Source organism: Podarcis bocagei (assembly GCF_964188305.1).
Source record: "Podarcis bocagei genome assembly, chromosome: 16".
Classification (NCBI taxonomy): domain Eukaryota; kingdom Metazoa; phylum Chordata; class Lepidosauria; order Squamata; family Lacertidae; genus Podarcis; species Podarcis bocagei.
In genome coordinates this window covers 8,506,412-8,531,285 of record NC_138142.1, presented here as the reverse complement: position 1 = coordinate 8,531,285, position 24,874 = coordinate 8,506,412, and the positions used below count along the sequence as shown (strand labels likewise).

General features: G+C 42.6%; 1 protein-coding gene across 2 annotated transcripts in view; it reads left to right on the top strand.

Annotated features, from left to right (window-relative positions):
- STX2 (syntaxin 2) overlaps positions 1 to 24,662 on the top strand; it is a 30,109-nt gene extending 5,447 nt beyond the window's left edge. The window contains exons 2-11 of one of the 2 annotated variants that reach the window (XM_081175125.1): positions 4,458 to 4,532; positions 5,816 to 5,915; positions 9,949 to 10,023; positions 11,675 to 11,748; positions 13,115 to 13,223; positions 14,818 to 14,891; positions 15,089 to 15,226; positions 17,905 to 18,015; positions 21,076 to 21,203; positions 22,422 to 24,662. In XM_081175125.1, the coding sequence (XP_081031251.1) occupies positions 4,458 to 4,532; positions 5,816 to 5,915; positions 9,949 to 10,023; positions 11,675 to 11,748; positions 13,115 to 13,223; positions 14,818 to 14,891; positions 15,089 to 15,226; positions 17,905 to 18,015; positions 21,076 to 21,159 (840 nt within the window). In that variant the 3' untranslated portion in view covers positions 21,160 to 21,203; positions 22,422 to 24,662. The remainder of the gene's footprint in view (positions 1 to 4,457; positions 4,533 to 5,815; positions 5,916 to 9,948; positions 10,024 to 11,674; positions 11,749 to 13,114; positions 13,224 to 14,817; positions 14,892 to 15,088; positions 15,227 to 17,904; positions 18,016 to 21,075; positions 21,204 to 22,421) is intronic. The other variant, XM_081175126.1, reaches the window with a different exon arrangement.
- The last annotated feature ends 212 nt before the right edge of the window (positions 24,663 to 24,874 follow it).

Below are 24,874 nucleotides of genomic sequence, written 5' to 3'. Positions count from 1 at the left end.
TGAGCATGTACACACATATAATAATAATTTACATAATTTTATATGCCGCCCACCCGACTGGCTTACCCCAGCCGCTCAGCAAAATATATGCAACCTGATCCATGAATCAGGGGAAGCTTAGCATGAGAGCTAATGCAGAAAGCAGAATCCAGCTTGGGCCTGTATCACAGGCGCTGGGATAGTCAGGAGATGCAAACAGGAAATATGGGTCAGGAAGGGTTGCCATGTGGCAAGGATAGCGTGCAAAGGAAAAGCAACAGATTAGCCTTGAAAATTTCAAATAAAGGCATGATGGGAAATTGAGTGTTAGTCCAAGTTTTTGTGGCTCCTGTGCTGATCTCATCTTATTTCACCCCGTGATCCTCTACCCCAGTCTCAAAATGCAGCTGCCTACCCACATGCACTGCATTCGTTTCCATTGCCCCAACTCTCGCATTTCTTGTTTCCCATTTGTGTGTTCCTGTGGCTGTTTCTCTGTCTTTTGACCCAATTTCTTCTTGGTTTACTCTGTAAAATATCATGTATGCTTTATCAATACAAGCACACCTTATTATATTGCATGTCAAAGATATTGCTCCTTACGAGGACATGGGCAGTTTGGCCACTTCCGGGGGAAGGAAGTCCTCCACTGTTCTGCTTCTGGCCACGGGAGTGGAGCTGACTGGGGCTGGAACTGGGCTTTCCCCCTCTCACTCCTGCAGCCAGCAGGACTTGGCATAATAGACTACTGTATAGTGTAAACATCACTTTTATATGCACTAGCACTGGGGAACAAATAATAATAATGCTTAACTCGCTTTATTACAATACTTGCTTTATTGAGAGTGGTCTGGAAGTGAACCCACAATATCTCCAAGGTATGCAATACAGTGGTACCTCAGGTTACAGAGACTTCAAGTTAGACTCTGCTAACCCAGGAATAGTACCTCGGGTTAAGAACTTTGCTTCAGGATGAAAACAGAAATTGCACGGCGGCGGCAGCGGGAGGCCCCATTAACTAAAGTGGTACCTCAGGTTAAGAACAGTTTCAGGTTAAGAACGGACCTCTGGAACGAATTACCGTATTTTTTGCACCATAACACTCACTTTTTTCCTCCTAGAAAGTAAGGGGAAATGTCTGTGCGTGTTATGGAGGAAATGCCTACGGGTGGCATGCCTATGGATTTTCCTCCTCTAAAAACTATGTGCGTGTTATGGTCGGGTGCGTGTTATAGAGCGAAAAATACGGTAAGTTCTTAACCCGAGGTACCACTGTAGAACTAAATGTAATAGAACTAAAATGAATATTAATTCATATAGTGTTTAACTTCACATAAGGATCAGAGAGGGACTCTTCCAGGAATGTACCTTTGAGATAAATTTCTCTACTGTGAAAAAAGAGTCACTTCCTTATCTGTTTTGCTAGAAAACAGGAGGTGTAACTAATCCTGCAATTTTTAATGTGATTTGCCAATGTAGTTTTCTGGTTTTGTGCAAATCTGAGGGGTCAAAGGGGGAAACAGTTCAGGATCATGCTTGAACTAGTTAGGGGCACAGCTGGAGAGAAATGAAAGCATTGACGGAATCAGTGTGTGTGGAAAAGGGGAGTTGCAGAAAGTGGTAATTCGTCTACCCACCCAAAAACACAGAAGTAAATTGCAACCCTGAGTGCTGTGTTTTGGAACCCAATTTTCCCCAGTTCGTTAGTGGGTAAACCTGCATTTACAGGGGGAAAGCGTTGAGATCGGTGGCATGTTTGGGAACTGGCTATTCTCCCACCCTAGGTTTCTATGTGCAGGGATTCTTGTCTTTGGTTTTACAGTGTTACCCCGCAAGACGAATGCCTCGCAAGACGAAAAACGCGCAAGACGAAAGAGTTTTCCGTTTTTTGAGTCGTTCTGCAAGACAAATTTCCCTATGGGCTTGCTTCGCAAGACGAAACGTCTTGTGAGTTCTTGCGAGTTTGTTTCCTTTTTCTTAAAGCCGCTAAGCCGTTAATAGCCGCTAAGCCGTTAATAGCCGCTAAGCCGCTAATAGCCGTGCTTCGCAAGACGAAAAAACCGCAAGACGAAGAGACTCGCGGAACGGATTAATTTCGTTTTGCGAGGCACCACTGTATACAGAAAAACCTTTGGACTTGTGAGTTTGAAGTGGTGTAGTTAAGAGGCAGGTTGCTCGTGTGAGAATCAGTCCCCTGAGGAGCGGAAACGCCCCTCCGTTGTTCAAATCAGCCCCCGTTATAGCAGTTACAGATGCAGATAAGATTATTTCTCTGTTTTATGCCCATGGGGAAAGGGATAGGGATCGCGTGGCTCTTCCAGAGGCTGTTGGACTCCCAACACTCACCAGCCCCTGCCAGCATGGCCAACAGGGAGGGATGATGAGAACTGCACTTCAGCAAAGTTAGGAGGGCCAGAGGCGTTCGAGCTTCCTTTGGGAACAATGAAAGTACTGCATCTGCCTGCATTTTTTGTATGTTTACAAGTGGGCATTCAAGCTGTGTGTGTGAGTGAGTGAGAGAGAGAGAGAGAGAGAGAGAGAGAGATACATATATGCTTTCCTTCCGCCTATTCTTATCTCTTCCTGACGCAGCAAAAGTTGAGAGGGGGGTGTTGAGGGTGTGAGAGAGAGGTCTTTTGTTTTAGCATTGGTGGAAACTCATGAAATGGCGTTTGGAGAATTATGCCTTCGGCTTTTGCATCTGTATTCTGGAGAGCACCAAAGCAGTGCAATATACGTATCCTGTTTTCCCAATAACCCTTCAGGATAGGCTGTTCCTATTTGATTTAGCTACATCCAAAGTTGCTTTATCACTGTCATGTGGGTGTGATTGGAATACAGGGTTGTTGTTATTGTTGTCGTTATAGTTTTGCATCTTTCAGTTAAGCTATTGCAGGGGCAGGGAACCTCTAGCCCATGGACCCGCGAGGCCCTTTCTCCACACCTGATGTAGTATGAAATGTAAGGTTTGGGTTGGGTAGCTGCCAACGCACAATCAGAAGCCTTAAGCCTATTTTTATTTTAACTTTTTGAAAGTCTTGAATTAGCGTTCATTTTTCTTACAATTTTACTGTTTTATTGTTTTTGTAAATTACTTTGAGGTTGTTCTTGTTGTTTTTTAAAAAAGCCATGTATCAGTTTTTTGAAATGCTGCCAAACTCCTTCACATGCCCAGTGCTTGTAGAATGCAGGCTTTGGTTGTATTGCATGTTTAGGTAAAGATAAAGGGACCCCTGACCATTAGGTCCAGTCGTGGCCGACTCTGGGGTTGCGGCGCTCATCTCGCTTTATGGGCCGAGGGAGCCGGCGTACAGCTTCTGGGTCATGTGGCCAGCATGACTAAGCCGCTTCTGGAGAACCAGAGCAGTGCACGGAAACGCCCTTTACCTTCCCGCCGGAGCGGTACCTATTTATCTACTTGCACTTTGATGTGCTTTCAAACTGCTAGGTTGGCAGGAGCTGGGACCGAGCAACAGGGGCTCACCCCGTCACGGGGATTCAAACCACCGACCTTCTGGTCGGCAAGCCCTAGGCTCTGTGGTTTAACCCACAGCGCCACCCACGTCACTTGCATGGGAGGGTACTTTGTGCGTATTGCATTGCAGCCACAGACACAAACACACAATTTCGAGGAGACAACCAACCACTCAGCTGAGTAGAGTTTGGATCAGGGAACTGTCCCAGATGCAACCGCCAGTCTAAGCTAGAACGATGATAAGTTGTTCCTCCAGGGCCGCTGGGTGCTGAGGTGGCTATAGAAAACGGGACTTATTCAAGCAAAGCAGAATGGAGAATTTGGTTAACAGATGTTAGCCCCACTGGTTTTTCTTAGACTTGCTCCCTAGTAAGTGTGCATAGGATTGCAGCCTTAACTACATAATTAGGAAGTGCTTAATTGGGAAAAAAACATTTTATAAGTTATTCTCCAAAGACTTCATAGGAAAGTTTGAGGAATAAATATTTCCGATCTGTCTTGTGTGCCATAAGCTTCTTCTACGTCTTTCCAGTGAGTCATGGGGGTGCAGGGAGCACAGGAGGGAAAGGCCTGTTTATTGCAAATGAGGGAAAATCAGTAATGAATTTTTGTTGTCAGTGTTTTAAGTGTGGTTCAGTACATCAAGTACTACATTTAAAATGTAGCTTGATTAGTAAAACATGTTGTTTTACACAAGGACAAAGTGATAGCCAATTTTATTGCTGTATAATAGCTTGCAAGTATAATAGCTTGCAAAGTTAGAAATCATTTTTTCTTTTCTTTTTGTCTTGAGGTTGAAACAAATTTGCTTCTTTTAATGCAGGCACAAGGAACCTCTGGCCCTCCAGATGTTCCCGAACTACAACTCCCATTTTCCCTGGCCATTAGCCATGCTTGCTGGAGGTGATGGGAGTTGCAGTTCAGCAACATCAGGAGGGCCAAAAGTTCCCTACCAGTGTTTTAATGGATAGCTTTGAATAACATAATACTTGTTTTTTTAAAGCGTACCCAAAATGAAGATGGAGAGGCATCTGTTGTTGTTGAAAATGACCATTATATGGAAGACTTCTTCCAGCAGGTAAGATGCATGCAAGAGACAACCAAGAAGGAGCTGCATATTGTATTAATCATATTTATTTAATGCAGTAAATCATAGAATTGTGTAGAGTTGGAGGGGACCCCTGTGCTTAGCACTTCTGAAGTTACATGTTTTCATTTTACACAACCGCAACCGTCAACAGTACTCATTCCAAACACTTGCATGGACCTGTGGTACCTGACACACCTGAGCCACTGTGTTTGTATATAAAATAAAATTAGACCAAACGACGAACAAGTAATCTCAAGCACTTTTAACTTACGTGAGACTTTTTTTTCCAAGAAGGGCAGTTTGCCAAGTCTTGGAATACCAGTAGTCCAGATTATTGATATCAAATGTCTTCCAAAACGTGACAATTGTGAGGTGGGTTGCTGTCAAAAGATGTGAAATCAGTTCCTTGTTATTTGGGTCTCGATCGGAATCTGTGAACAAATTCAAAAGAGCCAGACAGGGGAAGGATGAATCATAGAATTCTAGAGTTGAAAGGGACCACAAGGGTCGTCCAGCCCCAACCTCTGGCAATACGGGCATCTTTTTGTCCAACTTGGGGCTGAAACCCTTGACCCTAAGATTAAGAGTCTCATGTTCTACTGACTGAGCTATTCTAGTTGCTCTCAGAAAATACGGTACTTTTACTTTGGAGCACTCCTATCACATTGAAATAATGATAACATGATGTGAAAATGTCTTAGATAAATTTGTGCAATATTTTGATTGTAGCTTGACTTACAGCCGGTGCTTTTTTTCTTTAAAAATGTTTAGGGGTACTCTCATTTTCCTACTCATATTGAAATACTGCCCCTTAATGAGGCCAAACTTAGATTTGCAAAATGTATGCGTCCCCCCAGAAAAAACCACTGCTTACAGCAAACTGTAATATCAGTTTTCTGGGAAATTTCTGATACCCAAAAGTTTGGTCCCATTTAGCATGCTTATTTTACTTGTACTTGGTAAACAAAGCTAAAAACTTCTGAAACAACCAAGCTTGCCTAATATTGTATCAGCAGTTGGTGTCCAGTCATTATTACTGATTATGAAATGGAAAATACCCTGCTTCACTGACAGAAAAGGGGTGTGTTGTTGTTCCTCCTTGTTCTAGGATATCATCTCTTGCTAGGCGCTACCTAATGGACCCATGCAGACAAATGAACTGTGGATTTAGTATTGCAACAGATTATTAACTCATTGTGATTAGAAGCAAAGCTACCTCTCCCTTCGCTGAATTTATTCATTTCTCTCTCTCGTTCATGTTCTCTTTAAAGGTTGAGGAAGTTAGAAAGTACATTACCAAAATAGCAGACGTTGTGGAAGAAGTGAAGAAGAAGCACAGCGTTATTCTTTCTGCCACACATCCTAAAGACAGTAAGCTTTTAATTTTGTGACTCTGAAAATGCATGCTCACTGAATTTGCATGAAAGGTTATAGTCTGTGATGGGTTAGCAAGTGAAGCTAGAATAGCATCTAACCTGGAAGGCAAGCCTACCTTGGAAAGGTCCAGGTGTTTTCTGTGGGTGGTATCGCTTCCTCTGTAACCTCTTTGGTGCTTGTGCATGCTAGGAATCTGTGTGCCACACCTGTCCTCAACAACCAGTGCCTGCTCAGGAAAGTGTGTGCTTCTCAGTGTGGCATTCTGTCATGATGGGGGTCATTAGGGGCATTTTATTTATTTGCTTTCCCCCTTTCTTTTGTGGATGCTGTGAGAAAGATTCATCAGGCCTTAGCCAGCTCCTGCCATTTCTCACGAAATCCACAAGGAAACTTTGGTCTTGGCGTAATGTTTGCTATACAACATTATATTTTGCAGGAAACATTGCAAGGTGCTCCCAAGGAAGGGAAAAGTTTATGGTTTTGAGCTGATGCTCTGGCTCCCTAAATGCTTTCTATATGGCCAGGGGGCAGTCAGCACAGCTAGTTATACATTTTGTGGAACTAGGTGGCTACGCTTCTCCTAGACTAGTGCTCCATTCTGCCGGTTGTGGTGTTGGAGTGGTCCACACTAGTGATGTTAAATTCTCGAGAATAATCTTTTAGCGAATATTCTCAAGAATATTCCTGATTAACGAGAATATTAGAGAATTTTAATTTAAAATAGGAGAATATTCATTTTAATGCATTGAAAATTATATAATTTTAATGCATTGAAAATGACATAATTAGTTAATATACATGTTTATTCATGGATAAACTTGTTCAGATGGCAACCAGTAAATAAAACACAAATGGTGAATGACCCAGTTATGTAACTGGATCAAAAAAAAATCATTATTCATTACTTACACTGGCAATATCACAGCTTGATTTATTATTTACTAGGTTTTTTAAATGAGGGTTGTAAAACTGGTCCTTACGTTAGAATTTACAGTTGTGGAGAGTATTCTCAGGAGAGAATTTTCTAGCAGGGAATATTCTCGAGAATATTCTCATTCTTGAGAATATTCAACAGAGAATATTCTTACCTCACATCACTAGTCCACGCCATACCTTGTGAAAAAACAACAAAAAACACCCACTTGCACCTTGCAAAGAGCCAGTGTGGTGGCAAAGAGCCAGTGTGGTGTAGTGGTTAAGAGCGGTAGTCACGTAATCTGGGGAACCGGGTTCGCGTCTCCGCTCCTCCACATGCAGCTGCTGGGTGACCTTGGGCCAGTCACACTTCTTTGAAGTCTCTCAGCCCCACTCACCTCACAGAGTGTTTGTTGTGGGGGAGGAAGGGAAAGGAGATTGTTAGCCGCTTTGAGACTCCTGAAGGGGAGTGAAAGGCGGGATATCAAATCCAAACTCTTCTTCTTCTTCTTCTGCAAACAAGAGTAGCATATCAGGAGAAAGAGTACCAGGCCAGCTTTTATGAAGAAGGCAGATGCATCTTGTAACACTTGTAGGGACTGGGCTGGAAAAGGAGGATGTGATGATGAGTTTCTCTTTCCCCAGAGAGCAAGGCTGGCTAGGTTGCTTTGGCCTGAGGGCTGCATTCACCCTTGGCCGACCCTCGGAGACTCCATGCCAGCAGCAAGTGTCGTTGAAAGTGGGTGTGACCATCTCACACTCTAACCAGCATGCTGTCATGCACATGGACAGAGACATGCACACACGCAGACACACACACAGCCTCCCCTTGCCTCTGCTGATCCCTGCCCTGTGTTGTGTATGATTTGTTTTTTATACTGCAACCATAAAAAATTGGTGCTGTATTGAGGTCATGGTTAAAAAATTGCACGGTCCTGAACTGAGGCACTCTATCCATTGAGGCCTGCCTCAGCCTGATAATGCTGGAATAGCATCTTTTATTGGCCTGACAGAGCAATCTATACCTTTTCATCCCAAATGCTTACTTGCTGCCACCTCAGATCTTTGGATCAGGCCCTCACATCCAAACCTAGAGTCCAGATAAAATGAAAACGCAAGGATTTAAGCTAGGGTAGTTCTATCAGCATTTGTGGGTCTAAGGCTGGTACAGTGGTGCCTCGCAAGACGAAAAGAATCCGTTCTGTGTTTCTCTTCGTCTAGCGGTTTTTTCGTCTTGCGAAGCAAGCCCATTGACGGATTAACGCTATTAGCGGCTTTTAGCGGCTTATCGGCTCATCGGATCAGCTGATAAGCGGCTTAGCGGCTTAGAAAAAGGGGGGGAGGGAAAAAACCCCGCAGGAACTCGCAAGACATTTTCATCTTGCGAAGCAAGCCCATAGGAGATTCGTTTTGCGAAACACCTCCAAAACGGAAAACTCTTTCGTCTAGCGAGTTTTCCGTCTTGCGAGGCATTCATCTTGCGGGGCACCACTGTAGTGCGTTTCCACTGAAATCTTGCTTTCAAGTGAGCATGCCTAGAGGTAAGGTATAATTTATTTATTTTTTAAAAAAGAAACTTAGTTATTTGGCTTAACTGTGCTGTGCCTATTGAGCACGAGTCTTTTAAAAATCCACTTGTTTCCCTAACAGTTGTGATCATGAGCTAATTTTAGCTCTCTATACATCTAAGAGCAGAATGAGCTAAATGCAGCATACACTATTCTCTAGAGAAATACGAAGCAGTGCTTGGTACAGTTGTTTGGCTGGCAGGGGGTGGGACGACAATGATCCGCTAATGCAGGCTCAGATATATAGAGCATTGTTTTATAAGAAATCATTTAAATTTTAAACGGATGTCTGTGGTTATGTAAAGTGTAAATTGATTGCAGCTGTTTCTTGTCTGCTAGCTTGATTTGGAAGATGATATAAAACTGGAATTATTATTTTTTAATCACTAATAAAGTGCAGGTGTCAAAAGATAAGGCAGTCCTTGCCTGCAGGCTCAGTGTCTAATAGACACGAATTTTTAAAGGCTGTAGACCAAATAAACCAATAGAAATAGACACAACACAAAAGGGAAAACGAGCAGTAAGGGTAGAATAAAGCAAACCATTTCAGATTTCACTTTTTCAATTTAGATGTTTTGCTTATGCTGGTCTGTGACTGTAATAAAGTAAATTCACTTTTTCAAGTTGCATGATCTCAGTGGTATTGAAGCCAGGTCTCTCCCAGTCTTTAAGTAAGCAAATCATTCCAGCAGTCCTTAGTCCCCTAGTTAATGGCAGAGGCCAGAGTGTGCTTTCCCCCCACTCTGCTGTTCCAGGGCAACTTGCAGTTGGAGCCAAATTACAGTGGTGCCCCGCAAGACGAATGCCTCGCAAGACAAAAAACCCGCTAGACGAAAGGGTTTTCCATTTTTCGATGCGCTTCGCAAGACGAATTTCCCTATGTGCTTGCTTCGCAAGACGAAAACGTCTTGCGATTTTTTTCGCTCCCCCCCTTTTTCTAAGCCGCTAATAGCCTTTTAGCCGCTAAGCCTTTAATAGCCGCTAAACCGCTAATAGCGCTAAGCCGCTAATAGGGTTGCTTCACAAGACGAAAAAAACGCTAGACGAAGAGACTCGCGGAACGGATTATTTTCATCTTGCGAGGCACCACTGTATCTCTGCAGTTCTTTCTGGCTCCTAGGAGATGGAAGCAGGCTTCCTCCATCTTCTCTTTCTCTGCCTGTGGCCCTTGCCATGAGACATAGGAAGCAGGGGCCTGCAACCCCTTTGCATTGACTCAGTCCAGGATCATTTCAGCCATATAGGATGAGCCTGGAGCAGGGTAGTGTTCTTTCTGGTGCAAGGCTCTCTGCAGGGTCTGGGGATCCTTTAGCCAGAAACAGCACACCACGGTGTCTGGGTACTGTTTTCTTTCTTTTAATTAATTGTTTATTAAAGTTTTTCCATAATACAAGACAATAAAAGAGACTAGTCTAAATAAGAACATTGCAGAATTTGGTGGCTGTTTTCTGAGGGGCAGGAGCACTTAATAAGCAAAGCTTATACTTAAGCTGTCATTTGTCATAAACAGCTCTAAAAGATGTTTCAAAATTCTCCTTTTTAAGAAACAAAGGAAGAACTTGAAGAACTGAACAAAGAGATCAGGAAAACAGCAAATATTGTTCGTGCTAAGTTGAAAAGTAAGTGCTGTTATTGTTATATCTATAGCACACTAAAGGCCTGATTCCTAAAATACTGTGTCACATAGCTGAGGGCAAAGAAACACAAGTCAGGCCATAGCTGTGTAACGGTGTCATTGGTAGGCTTTTATAGCCTTACAGCAGGCGTGCACAGCTTGCTGCTAGTCAAGCCAAACGCAGCCTACCAGGCAAAAATGGTAGCTCACGAATGGTCTGTTTCACATGTAACACTAAGCCATGGTTTGTTTAACAAACCAAGAGTTAGCTACAAGTTATCATACAGATTACCAAGCAAACCATGGTTTGTTTAGGCAAAGCTTTGTTCGCCCCCCTCCCCGGCTCTTCACTGCCTAAACAACTTTTGCAGTGCCCTTAGTACTGGCATTGCCTTCCAGCGCCATCCTTCCTCTTTCCACTGGCCAACTGCTGCCAAGGAGGAACACGTCACGTAACGATGGTGGCTGCTGTCTCTGACAGCCTGGAACTGCAGAAACGAGACTGACAGATCACAGGGTGGTGGGCAAAATTTGACTTCAAGGGCCACAGGCTGCTTGCAGGCCTGCTTCACAGCGAAAGCAAAGAGGTCAGTGTAAAGATCCACAGAGGCATGGTGAGCAGCATAAGGGGCAGTTTGTATCCGGCAGGTAGAATCTTTTTTTTTAAAAAAAAGTTCCAGCTTCCATTCTAGTAACAATGTGAGTTTCCCCTAAAGGCTCCCTTCTTCTGTCCCCCACTGCATCGGAAGATAACTGCTATTCTTCAAACAAATTGCAGTCGTACCTTGGTTCTCGGACGAAATACGTTCCAGAAGTCCGTTTGACTTCTGAAAACGTTCAAAAACCAAGGTGTGGCTTCTGATTGGCTGCAGGAGCTTCTTGCACTCAATCAGAAGTTGTGGAAGCTGCATCGGATGTTTGGCTTCCAAAAAACATTCGCAAACTGGAACATTCACTTCTGGGTCTGTAGCATTTGGGAGCCAAAATTTTCGAGTCACAAGGCGTTCGAGACCCAAGGTACGACTGTATGTTAAAAAGTAGAAATGACCTTCCAGATTCTTGATAATATAATGATTATTATGAAAATTGCAACAGCAAGCATAGCAGCTGGCTCTTTCCAGCTAGCCACATGTTTCCAAGCTGGCTCTCCAGCCTCTGTTGTTTCAAACTAACAAACAACAGAAATTTGCAGCGCCGGCTCCTCCTGTACAGAGTTTCAGCTAGTCAGCCAGCTATGGCCTCTTGTAGGATTTTGCATTTTTCTCCTGCTTGTCAATTTTCCTATGCCTAACAGACAGCATTCTGTACACACTGGGCATCCTCTGTCCTCATTGAATAGCTTTTGTTGTGTCCATCCCAGCCCAGCCTTTTAAAGTTCTTTATGAAAAAATAATTGATACTTAAAATTTGATGCCCCCCTCCTGGCCTCCTGCAATCTCCCTCTTTCTTGTGCATTGATAGTGCTGTTTTGGCTAAATAGGGTTAGGCTCTTAGACGATCCATTTGCTATTTATAGGATTTAATTCTTGACTGAGTTTTGTTTCTGTAGGAAATGTAATGTTTTAATGCAATTTCCATTTTTATGGTAGGGAATGAAGGGTAGTAACTGTGTGTGGCATCTTAAGTTCTACAAATTGCTTTTGTCGGTTTTGCAGCCATAGAACAAAATTTAGCTCGACATGAGAATGTGAATCGAACTTCAGCTGATGTCAGAATACGAAAATCACAGGTATGGTACGGCTGGTAGGTGCCCTGAAGAGAATTTTAAAGAGAGAGAGAGAGAGAGATGTGTGTTAGGAAATGGTAGCTCTTTTCTGCTTGAGTTTATGGTTTATTTTCTCATTATTTTGTGTGTGTTCAAAATAATTCAGTTTGAAAGTTAAGTCCCCCGCAAGCACTAAAATGGGAAACAAAGGGGATGATTCACAGAACTAGATGCCTGGATGTGAGCTGTGCTGCATCTGGGTGAGCAGCAAAGCAGTCATTAGACAGCTCCCCACTGTCTTGAGGCTGCCAGCATGACCCTGCACAGCTGTTTCCCTTTAGAGCTGCAAGGTCTGCACTGGTCCAATGTCAGTTCTTTGCTATCCTCCCAAAGTGGGTTGGCCTGCTTTTGGAACAAGCAGTGCATTCTGCATAATTGTAAGTAAGTAAATAACTAAATTTTTATTTACCGTATTTTTCGCTCTATAAGACGCACCTGACCATAAGACCATAAGTTTTAGAGGAGGAGAACAAGAAAAAAAATACTCCCCCTCTCTGCGCAGCGCCTCTCCAGCAAAGCGGGAGGAGAAATGGAAGGGGCTCTGTTTCTCCTCCCACTTCGCTGAAGGGGCGCTGCGCAGCTCTCCCTCTCCACGCAGCACCTCTTCAGTGAAGTCAGAACAGCAAGAGGGATCGCTGCGCAATGAAAGCAGCGATCCCTCTTGCTGTTCTGGCTTCTGGGATACCTGCGCAGCCTGCATTCGCTCCATAAGACGCACACACATTTCCCCTTACTTTTTAGGAAGGAAAAGGTGCGTCTTATAGAGCGAAAAATACAGTATACCCTGCCCTCCCTGGCCAAAACCGGGCTCAGGGCAGCTAACATCAAATATCAAATACATTAAAACACAATGAAACAATTGATTAAAGTACAGCTTAAAAATTAGAATCAGGATAAAATTAAATGACTGCCCACGAATTACAGCCATAGGGGTCAGGAACTTCAAATATTCCTCGGGGCCAGCTATCTATGTTGGTCCCACATGAGCTGATAAAATGACCAAAGAGATAACTTACAGGATCCCATAAACTGGGCCCAGACCGAAGGCCAGGCGGAACAGCTCTGTCTTCAAAATTGGCTTCAAAATTGCAAAGGCTACAGTAGCTATGCTCCAGACTGCTAGTTTCATCATCACCCAGTCTCCCCAGGGAACCTTGGGAACTGTAGTTCTGTGAAAGGGCCAGTGGGATCGCAAACAACTCTCAGCATCCTCCTAAACTGCCCTTTGGGGATGGGGTGGGCTCATAGGTATGTGGAAGAGCAATATGCTTTACATAAAAAAATAAGTCCTAAAAGTAACTTTGCAAATGTTATTTATATCTAATCCCAGCATACAGTGTTGGCCCGGAAGTTTGTGGAGGTCATGACAACATACAATACAACCCAGACATGCTTTCGGGAACGTACCAAGGATCAGATACGGCGGCAGCTAGAAATAAGTAAGGGATTTCCTTTATTGCTTAGTACTGCTGAAAGCTTTTCTGTGCTGTCAGGATTATGCATAGCCATCTATAATAGCTGATCTCCTAAACAAAAGAAGTGGTTTTTAATTTTGTATATGTCATAAACTGCTTACATATTTTTTATGAATAGTGAGATACAAATATATTTATAAATAAAATGCATATATACAAAAAATGCTATACAAATGAGAACTTTGCAATAAAATTTGCAGAATGGGGCAGCAGGGTTGTTAACTGCGCTGCTTCCTTGATCCATGCATGATTGTGGTGATAGTCCTGAATAATCTGAATGCTTGTTCTTCTGTTAACTAGGGCTGATCCCAACTCTTCCCCAGTGCCAGGCAATATGACATATAAGATGCTTGCAGCTAGGAAAACGTACTACCAGGATGGCGAACTTGCAGCTCTCCATAAGTTGCTGGAATGCAACTTCCAGCATCATCTCACCATTGGCCATTCTGGCTGGGGCTGATCTGATTCAGGAGTCCAGCAGCATTTGGAGGACTGCATGATTCCCATCCCTGACTTTTTCCCATCCCTGCTTTCTGTAGCACAAGAACTGAACACAATTAGCAATTTAGATCCGTTTTTTCCAGCTCTCAGGGTGGCTTACAATTAAAATCCACCCCAAAATACAATAATAGTTGTGGATAGGCTGGTGCTTGAGTGCGTCAGTCTCCTCTGTCCCTTGGCAACTGGCGACCAGTTTCTAGGTTCTTCCCTCTGGAGGGTGAGACAGATGAAGTTGGCAGGCAGTAATGCATTTGTTTCTAGTCCTCCTTAGTTGCACTTGAGAATGTGGGAGGGTCTGCTGACGAAACTCATTTAAACCACAGATGGGGAGCCTGTAGCCCTCCATTGGTTGTTGGACTCCCAACTCCCATCATCCCCAGCTTGCCTGACCAATGGTCAGTGGTGGTGGTCGTGGTGGATTTGCAGTTCAACAACATCTCGAAGGGCCACAGGTTTCCCAACCCTTCTTAAAAGATTACTGAATAATCAGGGGCAGAGGAAGGGGATGCGGTGAGTGCGGTCTGCCCCTGGTGTCACCACTGAGGGTGGTGACAAAATGCCAGGCGGCACTTACCGCGGCACCTGCAGTGCGCCCGAGCCACACATCTCTCCTGGGGGAGACGCGGTGGCTTGGGCACCTGCAGGCTTCGCGTTGCCCCAAACAGTCCACCCACTGCCTCTCCCTCAGCTGTAGGGCAGCTGAGTGGGAGGAGGCAGGCAGACTCTGAAGGCCCTGCGGTGCGCCTTGCCCCACCCCTGGGTGCCCGAGCAGCTTCCTCCACCACTGTGAATAATATAAGTGCTCTGAGCATTTGAAGGAAGTAATATATTTTGTATAAATATGCAGCAATAATAATTGTTGGTAGAAGTGTAGCAGAAGCTGTCCACTTAAATACTAAGCATACGTCTGTTGCTCTTCTGATGAAGTAGCTTAAGAGGAGTCATCTCTCCACACTGTCAATTTCCTCTTGGTGAGAGGCAGACGTTTCCTTTCAGCTTCTGAGCAAGTAGTTATTTTGCAGCATATAACAAATGGACGTCTATAATTTCTTACTAGCTGGAAAAAGCACTTCTGATGAAGAGCTGGAAGAAATGCTGGAAAGTGGCAATCTTTCTATCTTCACTTCTGACGTATGTATTTCACGCCTACTTTGCTTCCTTTGTATGTATAATATTTCTGGAGTGCTTAAAATGAAAACAAGGCAGTGTGCTTTTAGAATTAAGAAGTTCGGCTCACAGGCTTACAACCTAAATGTCTTTCTCTCTCTGTGTGTACTATTTCTCCAATAAATGAAAAAATCCAATGCATATTTTCTTCTTCCCCAAAGATTATTTTAGACACCAAAATTACTAGAGAAGCTCTTGATGAAATCGAGTCACGTCACAAAGATATTATAAAACTGGAATCCAGTATACATGAGCTGCATGAAATGTTTATGGACATGGCAATGCTTGTTGAGGTTCAGGTATGTGGCCAAACTATAACTTAATTTGTTGCAGTGCAGTATTTTATTAAAACGTTTGAGGTCTTCTAGTTGGAGCAACAGTCAATTAATTGCATTGGACACATGTGACACCCCCCCCCCAAAAGCACGTAGGGTGTGTCCCATAGGGTGTGTGATAAAGCAGCCACAAAAATGGGAGATGTCATCACTAGCAGGCAAAACCCCCAAACTGTTTTTCTGTTTTGTGAGCTGCTTTTCCTTTCATTTGAGGAAAGTAAAAAAAAAAGGGGGGGTGGAAATAAAAAAATTTGTACAAGGGTATTTTCAAAATGTAATACATTTCTCAACTGTGCTTTGGCTGTATGGCATATTTAAGGAGGTTTGATGCAGATTTTGTGGGTAGCAGCCAATCGGATACTCAGATCCACTTTAGTTCCTTGTTCAGTTCTTTTCCTTGAGATTATATAAACAGTTGCATTCAGGTAGCTTAGTTTTTTAATTATTACTAAGGGTAATAACTGCTTTCTTATGATTGACCAGGCTTATAGCAAATAAATAATGACTCAAGTCTCCAAGTAATGTGATGCTTTGGGTGGGCTCTGTGGTTTTTCATGTTAATTAGACTCCTATTGGGGGCTTTTAGCAGTGCAGAAGTGAAACGTTGAATGAGCTTTTTAACACTTTGCTGTTTATTGCTGCTGATAATGTCTGCTGATGGACAGAACCGCACAGGTAACACTCCTGCAATATTCCCATTTTTCCCCATGTGCCATTTCCCGAGTTAGTTCATCAAACATGATATCATATTATATGTATATATACTGGCATTCTAACTGGAATTGCTTTAAAGGAAGTTCATGCAGGGATATCTCATGCCTCCAACCTAGCCCTGAACCAGCAAGGACAGTCTCCGAGTGTTTGGAGAAAACTGACAATCTAAACGTGCTCTCCCTTACGAATTAGCTCTCTTGTTCAGACCTTGTTCACTATAGCTTTCAGCAGGAGAGTTTCCCAGCAGACTGCTGCATAGTTCTGGTCTGTCTATTCCCCCACACCATCTTAACAGCACCTGCATTCTGTTACCTTATCTCCTCGGTGCTCCTTGTCCCTTCTATGTTTTTCCTTCCCTCCCCACTTAAAACGTGGTTACAAAGCACAGATCCACATGGATCCTCAGGATCTTTGCATTGGGTCACCCCAAATTCACCATCAGATCACATAGCATATCCATGGCTACAGCCTGCACCAAAAAAATCACACACCCACTGTTGCCTGGGGCTGCAATGGTACAAAAACGTGGTTACAAAGCATGGATCCTCAGGATTTTTGCATTGGGCTACCCCAAACTCACCGTCAAATCACATGTCTGTGGCCACAGCATGAAGCACAAAAATGATACAGCCACTGTTTCATTCAGAATTTCCCCCCCTTGTTTTCCTCCTCTAAAAACTATGTGCGTGTTATGGTCAGGTGCGTGTTATCGAGCGAAAAATACGGTACACAGATAGATAAGTACAGGTCAGGACACGATGCCTCATGAACTCAATGTGAACTGAACATTCCAGGGTTGTGAGGATACAATGTGCAGAAAGATAACTTCCCATCAGTGCAGTGCGTGTCTCTGGGATGCACGTGGGGAGCATGTGTTTGACCTGTGAAAACATGTCTTCATAATAATTGGGGCATGCTTACCTTTTTTCTTTCTCACAGAAGCATAGTGACTCTTATGTGCAAACACTGTACAGCTCAGATCTGTGTGGCAGTGACCAAGTGTCAAATCTCGTTGACCCTCGTTGACAACACAGAGTCTCTGATCTAGCGCTGGGTGCCAGACATCTGGTGCCAGTAGGAAGTGTAATCTGGCTCACCTGAGGAATATCAGGCGTGAATGCCAGGAAAGGGAGAACATTCATCCCACTGTCCCTCTCAGTATTGAGCTTGGCCCAGCGTGCTTGTGTTTGGCTGGTTCACTGTGTGAGAGACTGTTGCACAGAAAAGGCAGGCTGCAGACCAGGGCTGCTCTTGCATCCTTGGAGGGAAGGTAGTCAAGGACAGGTGAGGCGGAAAAACTTGAGCCTCGTTTTTCAATGCTGGGGTGGCATTGCAAAGAGTTGCTGTATAGCAAGGTAGAGCGCTTTAATTGCATAGCTTCTCTGGGAGCTCCTTCCTCAGGGGACATATTGCCTTGGAGAGCAGTCTGGTGTCCCTGAAAGAGGGAGAAATAAATTTAATTTGTAGGAAATAAACTGGTTCCTTACTCTTTAGGGAGTTGCTGGTTTGAAGCTTATTAGCTGTGACACATGACAATTTTAAAAAAAGTTATGATTGCAGCACAGGAAGCTGTGTGAGCAAGAGGTGTGTTCTGGTGGATGGAGAGTGTAAGATATAAAATTTCCATGTTAGAATGCCAGTCCTAAGGAAGCATATCTCATTTTTGTAGTTATGCTTTCAATTATCAGTATTTTTTTCCTTGCCTGCTTTTACTGATGTGATTTCCATATGTCTTAAGTTAAGCATCAAATATAATAATAAAAACCTGCCTTTTTTCTTTAAAATGTAAATGTCATCACATAATCCATGTTGTACAATCATTTAAGTATGTTTCTTCTCGTTCTGAGCCATTAAAAAAATTCTGGAAATTTCCAGCAGTGGTGAAATAAAGCTCTGTTTCTGCTGTATGTTCTTGTTTTCGCTTTAAGGGTGACATGGTCAACAGCATAGAGAAAAATGTGATGAATGCAGTTGATTATGTAGAACATGCAAAGGAAGAGACGAAAAAGGCAGTTAAATACCAAAGCAAGGCTCGCAGGGTAAGTTTTCCTGTTGGTGAGCAAGTCTTGCTTTTATTGCATGCATAGCTAGCTAGCTAGCTGTCTTTTTTATTTTGGCATGACATGCAAAACCAAGATTGCTACAAAGCCACCTTTTCTGGAGCAATCCCAAATAAATGATCAAGTTTAAGTTGGGGAAAGCAATTTTTCGTGTGTGTCACTATTATTAGTAGTAGTAGTAGTAGTACTAGTAGTATTGCTGCCTCACTGATGGAAGGAGTTGGAGAGAGGGGTTGTTTCTCTCTTTTCTTCTCCAAACATTTGTGTTTATTTGTTCTATAAACTTAAGATTTCGTCCTATAAACTTAAGGGTTAGAGTCCTACTCAGAGTGGAGCCATTGAAATTGATGAACATGACTAACTTGGATCTACTGATTTAAAAAAAATATAGTGCTTCAAAGTGTTAAAAGGGTCTTGCACACATGCATGCATGCGCACGCACACACTGAAATGTTGCGAGTGTGGCATAGCTACACACCCACCTTCTCTTAAACATACTTGCGCATGCTAAATATTTGACATGCTACACGGCTGGGGACTAATGCTATATACATGGTCACTTGCTTGCTTGCTTGATTAATGCACAGTCACATAACAACTTTCACATGTGAACAGGCCATTGCTGATCATATACCACAGATGCTACAAGCACGATGCATTTCAGAAAGAGTCAGCTACTAGTCATCAAGAGATGCAGAATCCACATTATGTCTGTGCATGTGTGAATGGGCCTTTAGGGAATTTGCTGGGCTACTGAAGTTTATTTGTCATGATTGTAGTGGATTTGCCAGAGTGTTTGGGTTGTTGTTTTTTTAAAAAAAAGATGCAGTGGAAACTTTGCTAATTTAATTGCATGTATTGTTACACATTTTTTTCCAGCTTCCTTTTTCCACAAAGCCCTTCACGCACTTTCCCTCATTGATGGGAACTGAAATTCCACAGGGTGGCATATGTGGGTCAGAAAGTTAAGCTGACCTAATACAGTCAGAATGGGTTTATTTTAAACACACTTTTTCATTCTTTCTTTTTGACCCCAAAATGGCTTTATTGTTTTTGGGGCTAACTGTACAGCCCCACATATGAACTGGTGGGATGTTAGTAAGCTATTTTTAACTTTGACAAACGGTTTTTGGCTATTCTTGTTTTGTCCTGTGGCTCTCTAGTGTGGACAGACAATCAGTTGTAACCCCCTCATCCTGGTAAGGGCAGCTGGTACTACTGGCATGATGATGATTTATTATTTGTACCCCACCCATCTGGCTGGGTTTCCCCAGTCACTCTGGGCGGCTTCCAACAAAAGATTAAAAATACATTAAAACATGTCATTAGAAACTTCCCTAAACAGGGCTGCCTTTAGATGTCTTCTAAACGTCAGGTAGTTGTTTATTTCTTTGACATCCGATGGGAGGGCGTTCCACAGGGCGGGTGCCACTACCGAGAAGGCCCTCTGCTTGGTTCCCTGTAGCTTTGCTTCTTGCAGTGAGGGAACCGCCAAAAGGCCCTCGGCACAGGAACTCAGTGTCCAGGCTGAACGATGGGGATGGAGACCCTCCTTCATGATGTCACTGAGTATATTCCAAAGAAAAGAGAAAAGGATGGATCAGGATGAAATGGTGTGGGGATGTGTCATGATAACCTTCCCCATCTCCCTCTCACAGCATTGCATTTATTTTCTATTAAAATTGCAAGGGGCTTCAAAGTTCATAAGTGATTTATTGTCTGGGGAAAACTCTGTGCTTCTGTATCCCACCTTGAGGTGCTTAGTGTGGAATACATGGAGCCATCTTGTTTTGCTGCCAAAATTTGTTAGAGGTTAATCTGAAATGGTGATGTGCCCAAGGCCACTTGTGAATTTCAGGGCTATGTGAACTCAACTCTCCTGAGTCCTAGTCGAGTATCCTGTCCTCTGTGCCAAGGGTGGGGAGAAGTGTCTCCTTCAATTCTTGAATTACAAGGGGGCATGAGAGAGGGAGGTCAGCTCTCTGAATTTTTGATGCCCCCCCAGCTACTGTTTTTAGAAGACGAATGGTGGTGGTATAGCTTGGTTCAACTGGGGAGAGAGTGCATGGGGCTTATGAATGTCATTAAACGTCCCTACCCCTCCCACCCACACCCTTGGCCTCCCTTGTTTCTGCACTGGATTGCTGTTCAATGGTTGGTTACTTACAATAGATTGGCAAGGCTTCCTGACACCCCATTGTTAGCAGTAGCAACCATAAAACTTTTTTACTTTCTCAATTAGACTTGGCATTTCTGATCTGTAGTAAAATCAAATGTAAATTTGTAGTTGGAAACACAGTTCATAAGAACATAGGAAGCTGCCTTGTGCCAAGTCAGACTATTAGGCAGCGGTTCTCCAAGGTTTTAGAGAAGGGTCACTTTCAGCCCTGCCTGAAGATACCAGAGTTGAACGTTGGACCCTCTGCATGCAAAGCAGTTGCTCTGAAATTGAATTTACAGCCCTTCCCAATGTATGGCTTTCAAGGTTCTTTGGATAATTGACTCTCCCTCCTGTGGCCCGGAGTTTGCATCTGGATCTACCATGGCCACTATATTACACCTGACTACTCCAGGGGTGGAAAACCCTTTTGGTTCTGCAGGCCGGATCCCAGCCTTGTGGGCCAAATTTGGCAGGTGGGCCGGCCTTGTTTTCCCTTGCCCAGTGCACAATCAGAAGAGTGCTTTGGGGCTCCTGATTATGTATTGGCAATCACGTCTATACCTGACCCACATCTGATGTGACGCCTGATGTCGAGTGTGGGGCTTGCAGGCATGGTTTGGTGAAAAGCTGTCTCGTGCACTAAATTTAAACCCACGTTGGGCCATATTTGACCCATGAGTTGGAGGTTTCTCCCCCTGCTCTAGGACACAGCCTTGGAGGTTCCATTAAAAAACAACCCAAAGCAGATCCAGAAAGCCTGCATTACACCACACTGACTTTTTCAGGCTGGGTGGTAGAACGGTACTTGACATTTCTGAAACGAAGCTTTTAACACCATTTTGCAAAACTGAAACAATTGCCTTACTTTCCTTTGGCAGAAAAAGTGGATAATTCTCATTATAGTGCTGGTGGTGCTTGCTGTACTTGCTTTAATCATTGGCTTGTCGGTCGGGATTAAGTGATGCTTCGATAACCTCAGCATGCAGCCTCGCTCTGCTGTCGTGCAGTAAGTACTAATCAACTAACTTGCCGTGCATGCTAACCTTTGTTCATCGGTGATAAGTGATTTAACACACCCGCCAAGCTGGTGGGTTACACTCAACAGCTACGTCAAAACCCTTAAATGTGTTTGAGAGCAGAAGTCATGCGCATAGTGAGAACTGAGACACCTAGTGGCTAGCTGCTGAATATATTTCCTTCCAACGCTTCCAAGAGATTTTGGATGGAGTGATACCCACTGGGACTAGATCTGTTTTGTATTGGTGTAGAAACAAGCAAGCTTGGGGGCTTACACAGATTTCATCAACATATAGAGAAAGTGATGAACTGGAGAGAGAATTTGGATCTCTGCTGCAAATTGCTAACTGGGCCTCTCTTGTTCTTGTATATTTGATAACGTGGATGAAGCTGCTATTTTCTTTTTGTAAGGATCCTTGCTAGGCAGTAGTTGAGAATTATGTGGCATGTCCTGTCTCAAAACCCATCTCCTCCGCAGGAAGCTGCCTTACGCCTGATCAGGCTGCTCATTACTATCTACTTTAACACTTCCAGGGTCTCGGGTCTTTTCAGGCAGCTGATAACTGATCCTTGTAACTTGAAAAGTCAGAGATTGAACCTGGGATCTTGTGAGTGCAAAACATAAGCTATGCCCATTCCCCACGAAGGCTTCCGTACAGCCTTTAACATTTTAGCCCCTGGTTCTCACAACAACAAAGCAAAGGCTGAGTTGTATATACTGCTGCATATTTGATCCATATGAATATGTGCTTTGTCCCTTTTTCTTCTGTTGCCCCACCCCAGCCCCACATCCCAGTTACTTCTGTTGCTCTGTTAAGTACCTGAAACTCTGATGTTACCACACAAAAGAAGAAACCACAAAAAATGATGCACTGTTCCATTCTGTTAAACATGGTTCTGTGTAACTCCAAATGTTTGTTGCTCCTACACCAACATCACAGTGCTCTAGTTTGTGATTCTTTTATTACATATTTGAATTCAGAAAGTCCCTTGACTTTAGTTTTTACTATATGTGATTAGTAAAAACAACTGAAATTGCTTTCTGTCAGGTAATTATGCTTAGCTTTGGGGGTGCGTATTGTAAATTCTTGCATCTTTGCATTTATTTAATAATAATAATAATAATAATCATCATCATCATCATCATCATCATCATCATCATCATCATCTGGGGGGTAAGCTAACCACAGTTTTCCTCTCTTTGCAGAAATTGGTGTTCATAATAATTTGTGTAGCCGTAATCCTTCTAATCCTTGGAATTGTCCTAGCAGCGACTTTCTCATAACGAACAGCACATTCCAAGAGTTTGGGATCTTCTGAATCACACATGCAGGGAAACCAACGTGGCCTAGTTCTTGTAAAGATGCCTTTTCTTGCCATAATGAAAGTTTCTTTTGCAGGATTGGCCATTTACTAGCTATTTAAGTAGTCAATAGCACTTACGTTTTACTCCTGCAAATCGGAACCAAATTGTAACCATGGTTGTTGTTTTTTCTTCTTCCAAACAAGAAAAAGCTGGAAAGCCTATCATATGGACATGTAACCTTAAAAGCTGCTAAATCTTTTCTGCACTAACTGATTTGAAGATGAATTCCAACTTTAGGTACATCAGTGTTACCAGTATAGATTAGGGAATTAGTTTGTGTTTTTTTTGTTTTGTTCTTTTGCCAGATGCATTCAGCTTTTGAAATTTGGCTTCGGTTTTTTCCACTATTAATTCATCTTCTTAGCATAACAATCTTGTTTAAAATTAAAGCAGCCACATTCTCTAAATAACTGTTTGACTTCAATCCTAAACACATTTACTTTGGAGGTGGGTCACACTGAAGCAACTGGATTTACTCTGAAGTAAATGTGATTGAGATTGAGATGCGAAGTGGCTTTCTCTTGTCTCCAGTTTTAATGTTGAAAAACGGTCTTAAACTATAGGTCTTAAGATTTGTGTGTGATATTTTAAAAAAAGCAAGTAATTTTTTATATTCATTTTTATTAGCGTCAAGGCAAACAAGTAGAAGTTGAAGTGCCTCTTTAACAGTGACCTCATCAACTCTTTGTTTTTAAAACTTAAACTCTATTATGAATAACTGCTAATCTGTGCTATAAAACTGTCTCTTTTTAAAGAAGATCCACTCCACTGTGAAGTTTGCTAAGTGCTCTTTCTGTATGTTCTTTCAGAGTTTTGTTATAAAATGCTTAAAGGACGCAATATTTCTTGAGATGAATGAGAGGTGCAGTCCATGCGAGGGAGCCTTCCATTCACTTCAATGGAGGGAAGGGAAGCTTTGCATGCTTCTTCAGCCACCTCCGCTGAAGTGAATGGGGAAGCCTTCATGGGTGGCACTGCTCCAAACACGCACCAGGGCCCATTTGGTAAAGGATCTTTGGGTCCCAAGTTCTCTCCTCTTGTGCAAGTCCTGTTAATTTTAGCAAGACCTGCACCTGAGGCTGATGTAGTGGGCTGTATTCAAAATGCCTAGTAAGAAAATGGGCTGCAATAAAAAAAATATGTGATGATGGAGCAAAGATACAAGTGTCTTGAAGCTTGACTTAATTTTGAAATACTTCCAATCTGCGGTATGTGCAAAGGAACTCGAATGCGCACAGATCAGATCTGCGTTAACAATATTGGGTGTAATGCAGTGAGCCACTTCTTTGCCAAGGAGCAAAAATCAAGGTATTGCTTCTTTACCATTTCTGTTTGGTCCTTGAAGAGTGGGTGATTGATCAAGAGAAACTGGCATGTTTAAAAATAATAATAATCTTAAATAAAACACTGATTTTGTTGGGGAATTGGCTTCTCAGTTTCCAAAACATGAATGAAGTGTTTGTGACAGCAAAAGCTTCAATCCAAAGAAAGTTGGTTGCACTGAAATCCTACTGAAATGAATGGGACCTAACACACATAACTTCCTCTGGATTTGAGGCCAAAGTGTCCATCTGTTAGCAACTTTTAAGCATTTCTGAAGTAACCCAGATGTTTGAATTTTGTTGGTTATTTTTTGTATCGTTTCTATTACTGTGTAAAATATTTGTAAGTGTATTTTGATTTGCTACTGTTTAAATATAGTAATGTCGATATTTATGCTGAAAGTGAAATAAACTATAACGGGTGCCTTTTTAAAAAACCAAACCAAACCAGAATGTGGCCTTGAAATGCTTATTTCTCTGTGTTGTGTGTATAATGGATATGTATATATGTAAACATAAACTGCAGGTATATTTTGCCTTGCAATGAACTTTTCCCCCCATGTAACCTCTCATTTATTTTACTTTTTATGTATTTGAAAGACATACTGTTAAACAATTGTGACGCATGCAGTGACCTAAAAAGGTGTCTGTAATAGTGGCTATTTCTGATGTGTATAAATTCTTGGCGCACTACAAATGTTCTGTGGAAAGTGTTCACCCTGCAAATATGGAGACTAGTAAATATAACATTCCAAATAAGTTTCTTGATCCTTTAAAAACACCAACATAGGATCTCTTTTTAAATATAAGATTTTTCTAAATATTTGAGTTAGGAGTGTGGAGTGGAGACGTTGTGTAGCATTTCCAGGAGAATTATTGACACATAACCTTAATTGTTGTTCATTCATTTCTTTAAAATGATTGCTGACCATCTTTTGCTATTTAATGCAAACATCTGTAGGAATGTTACTC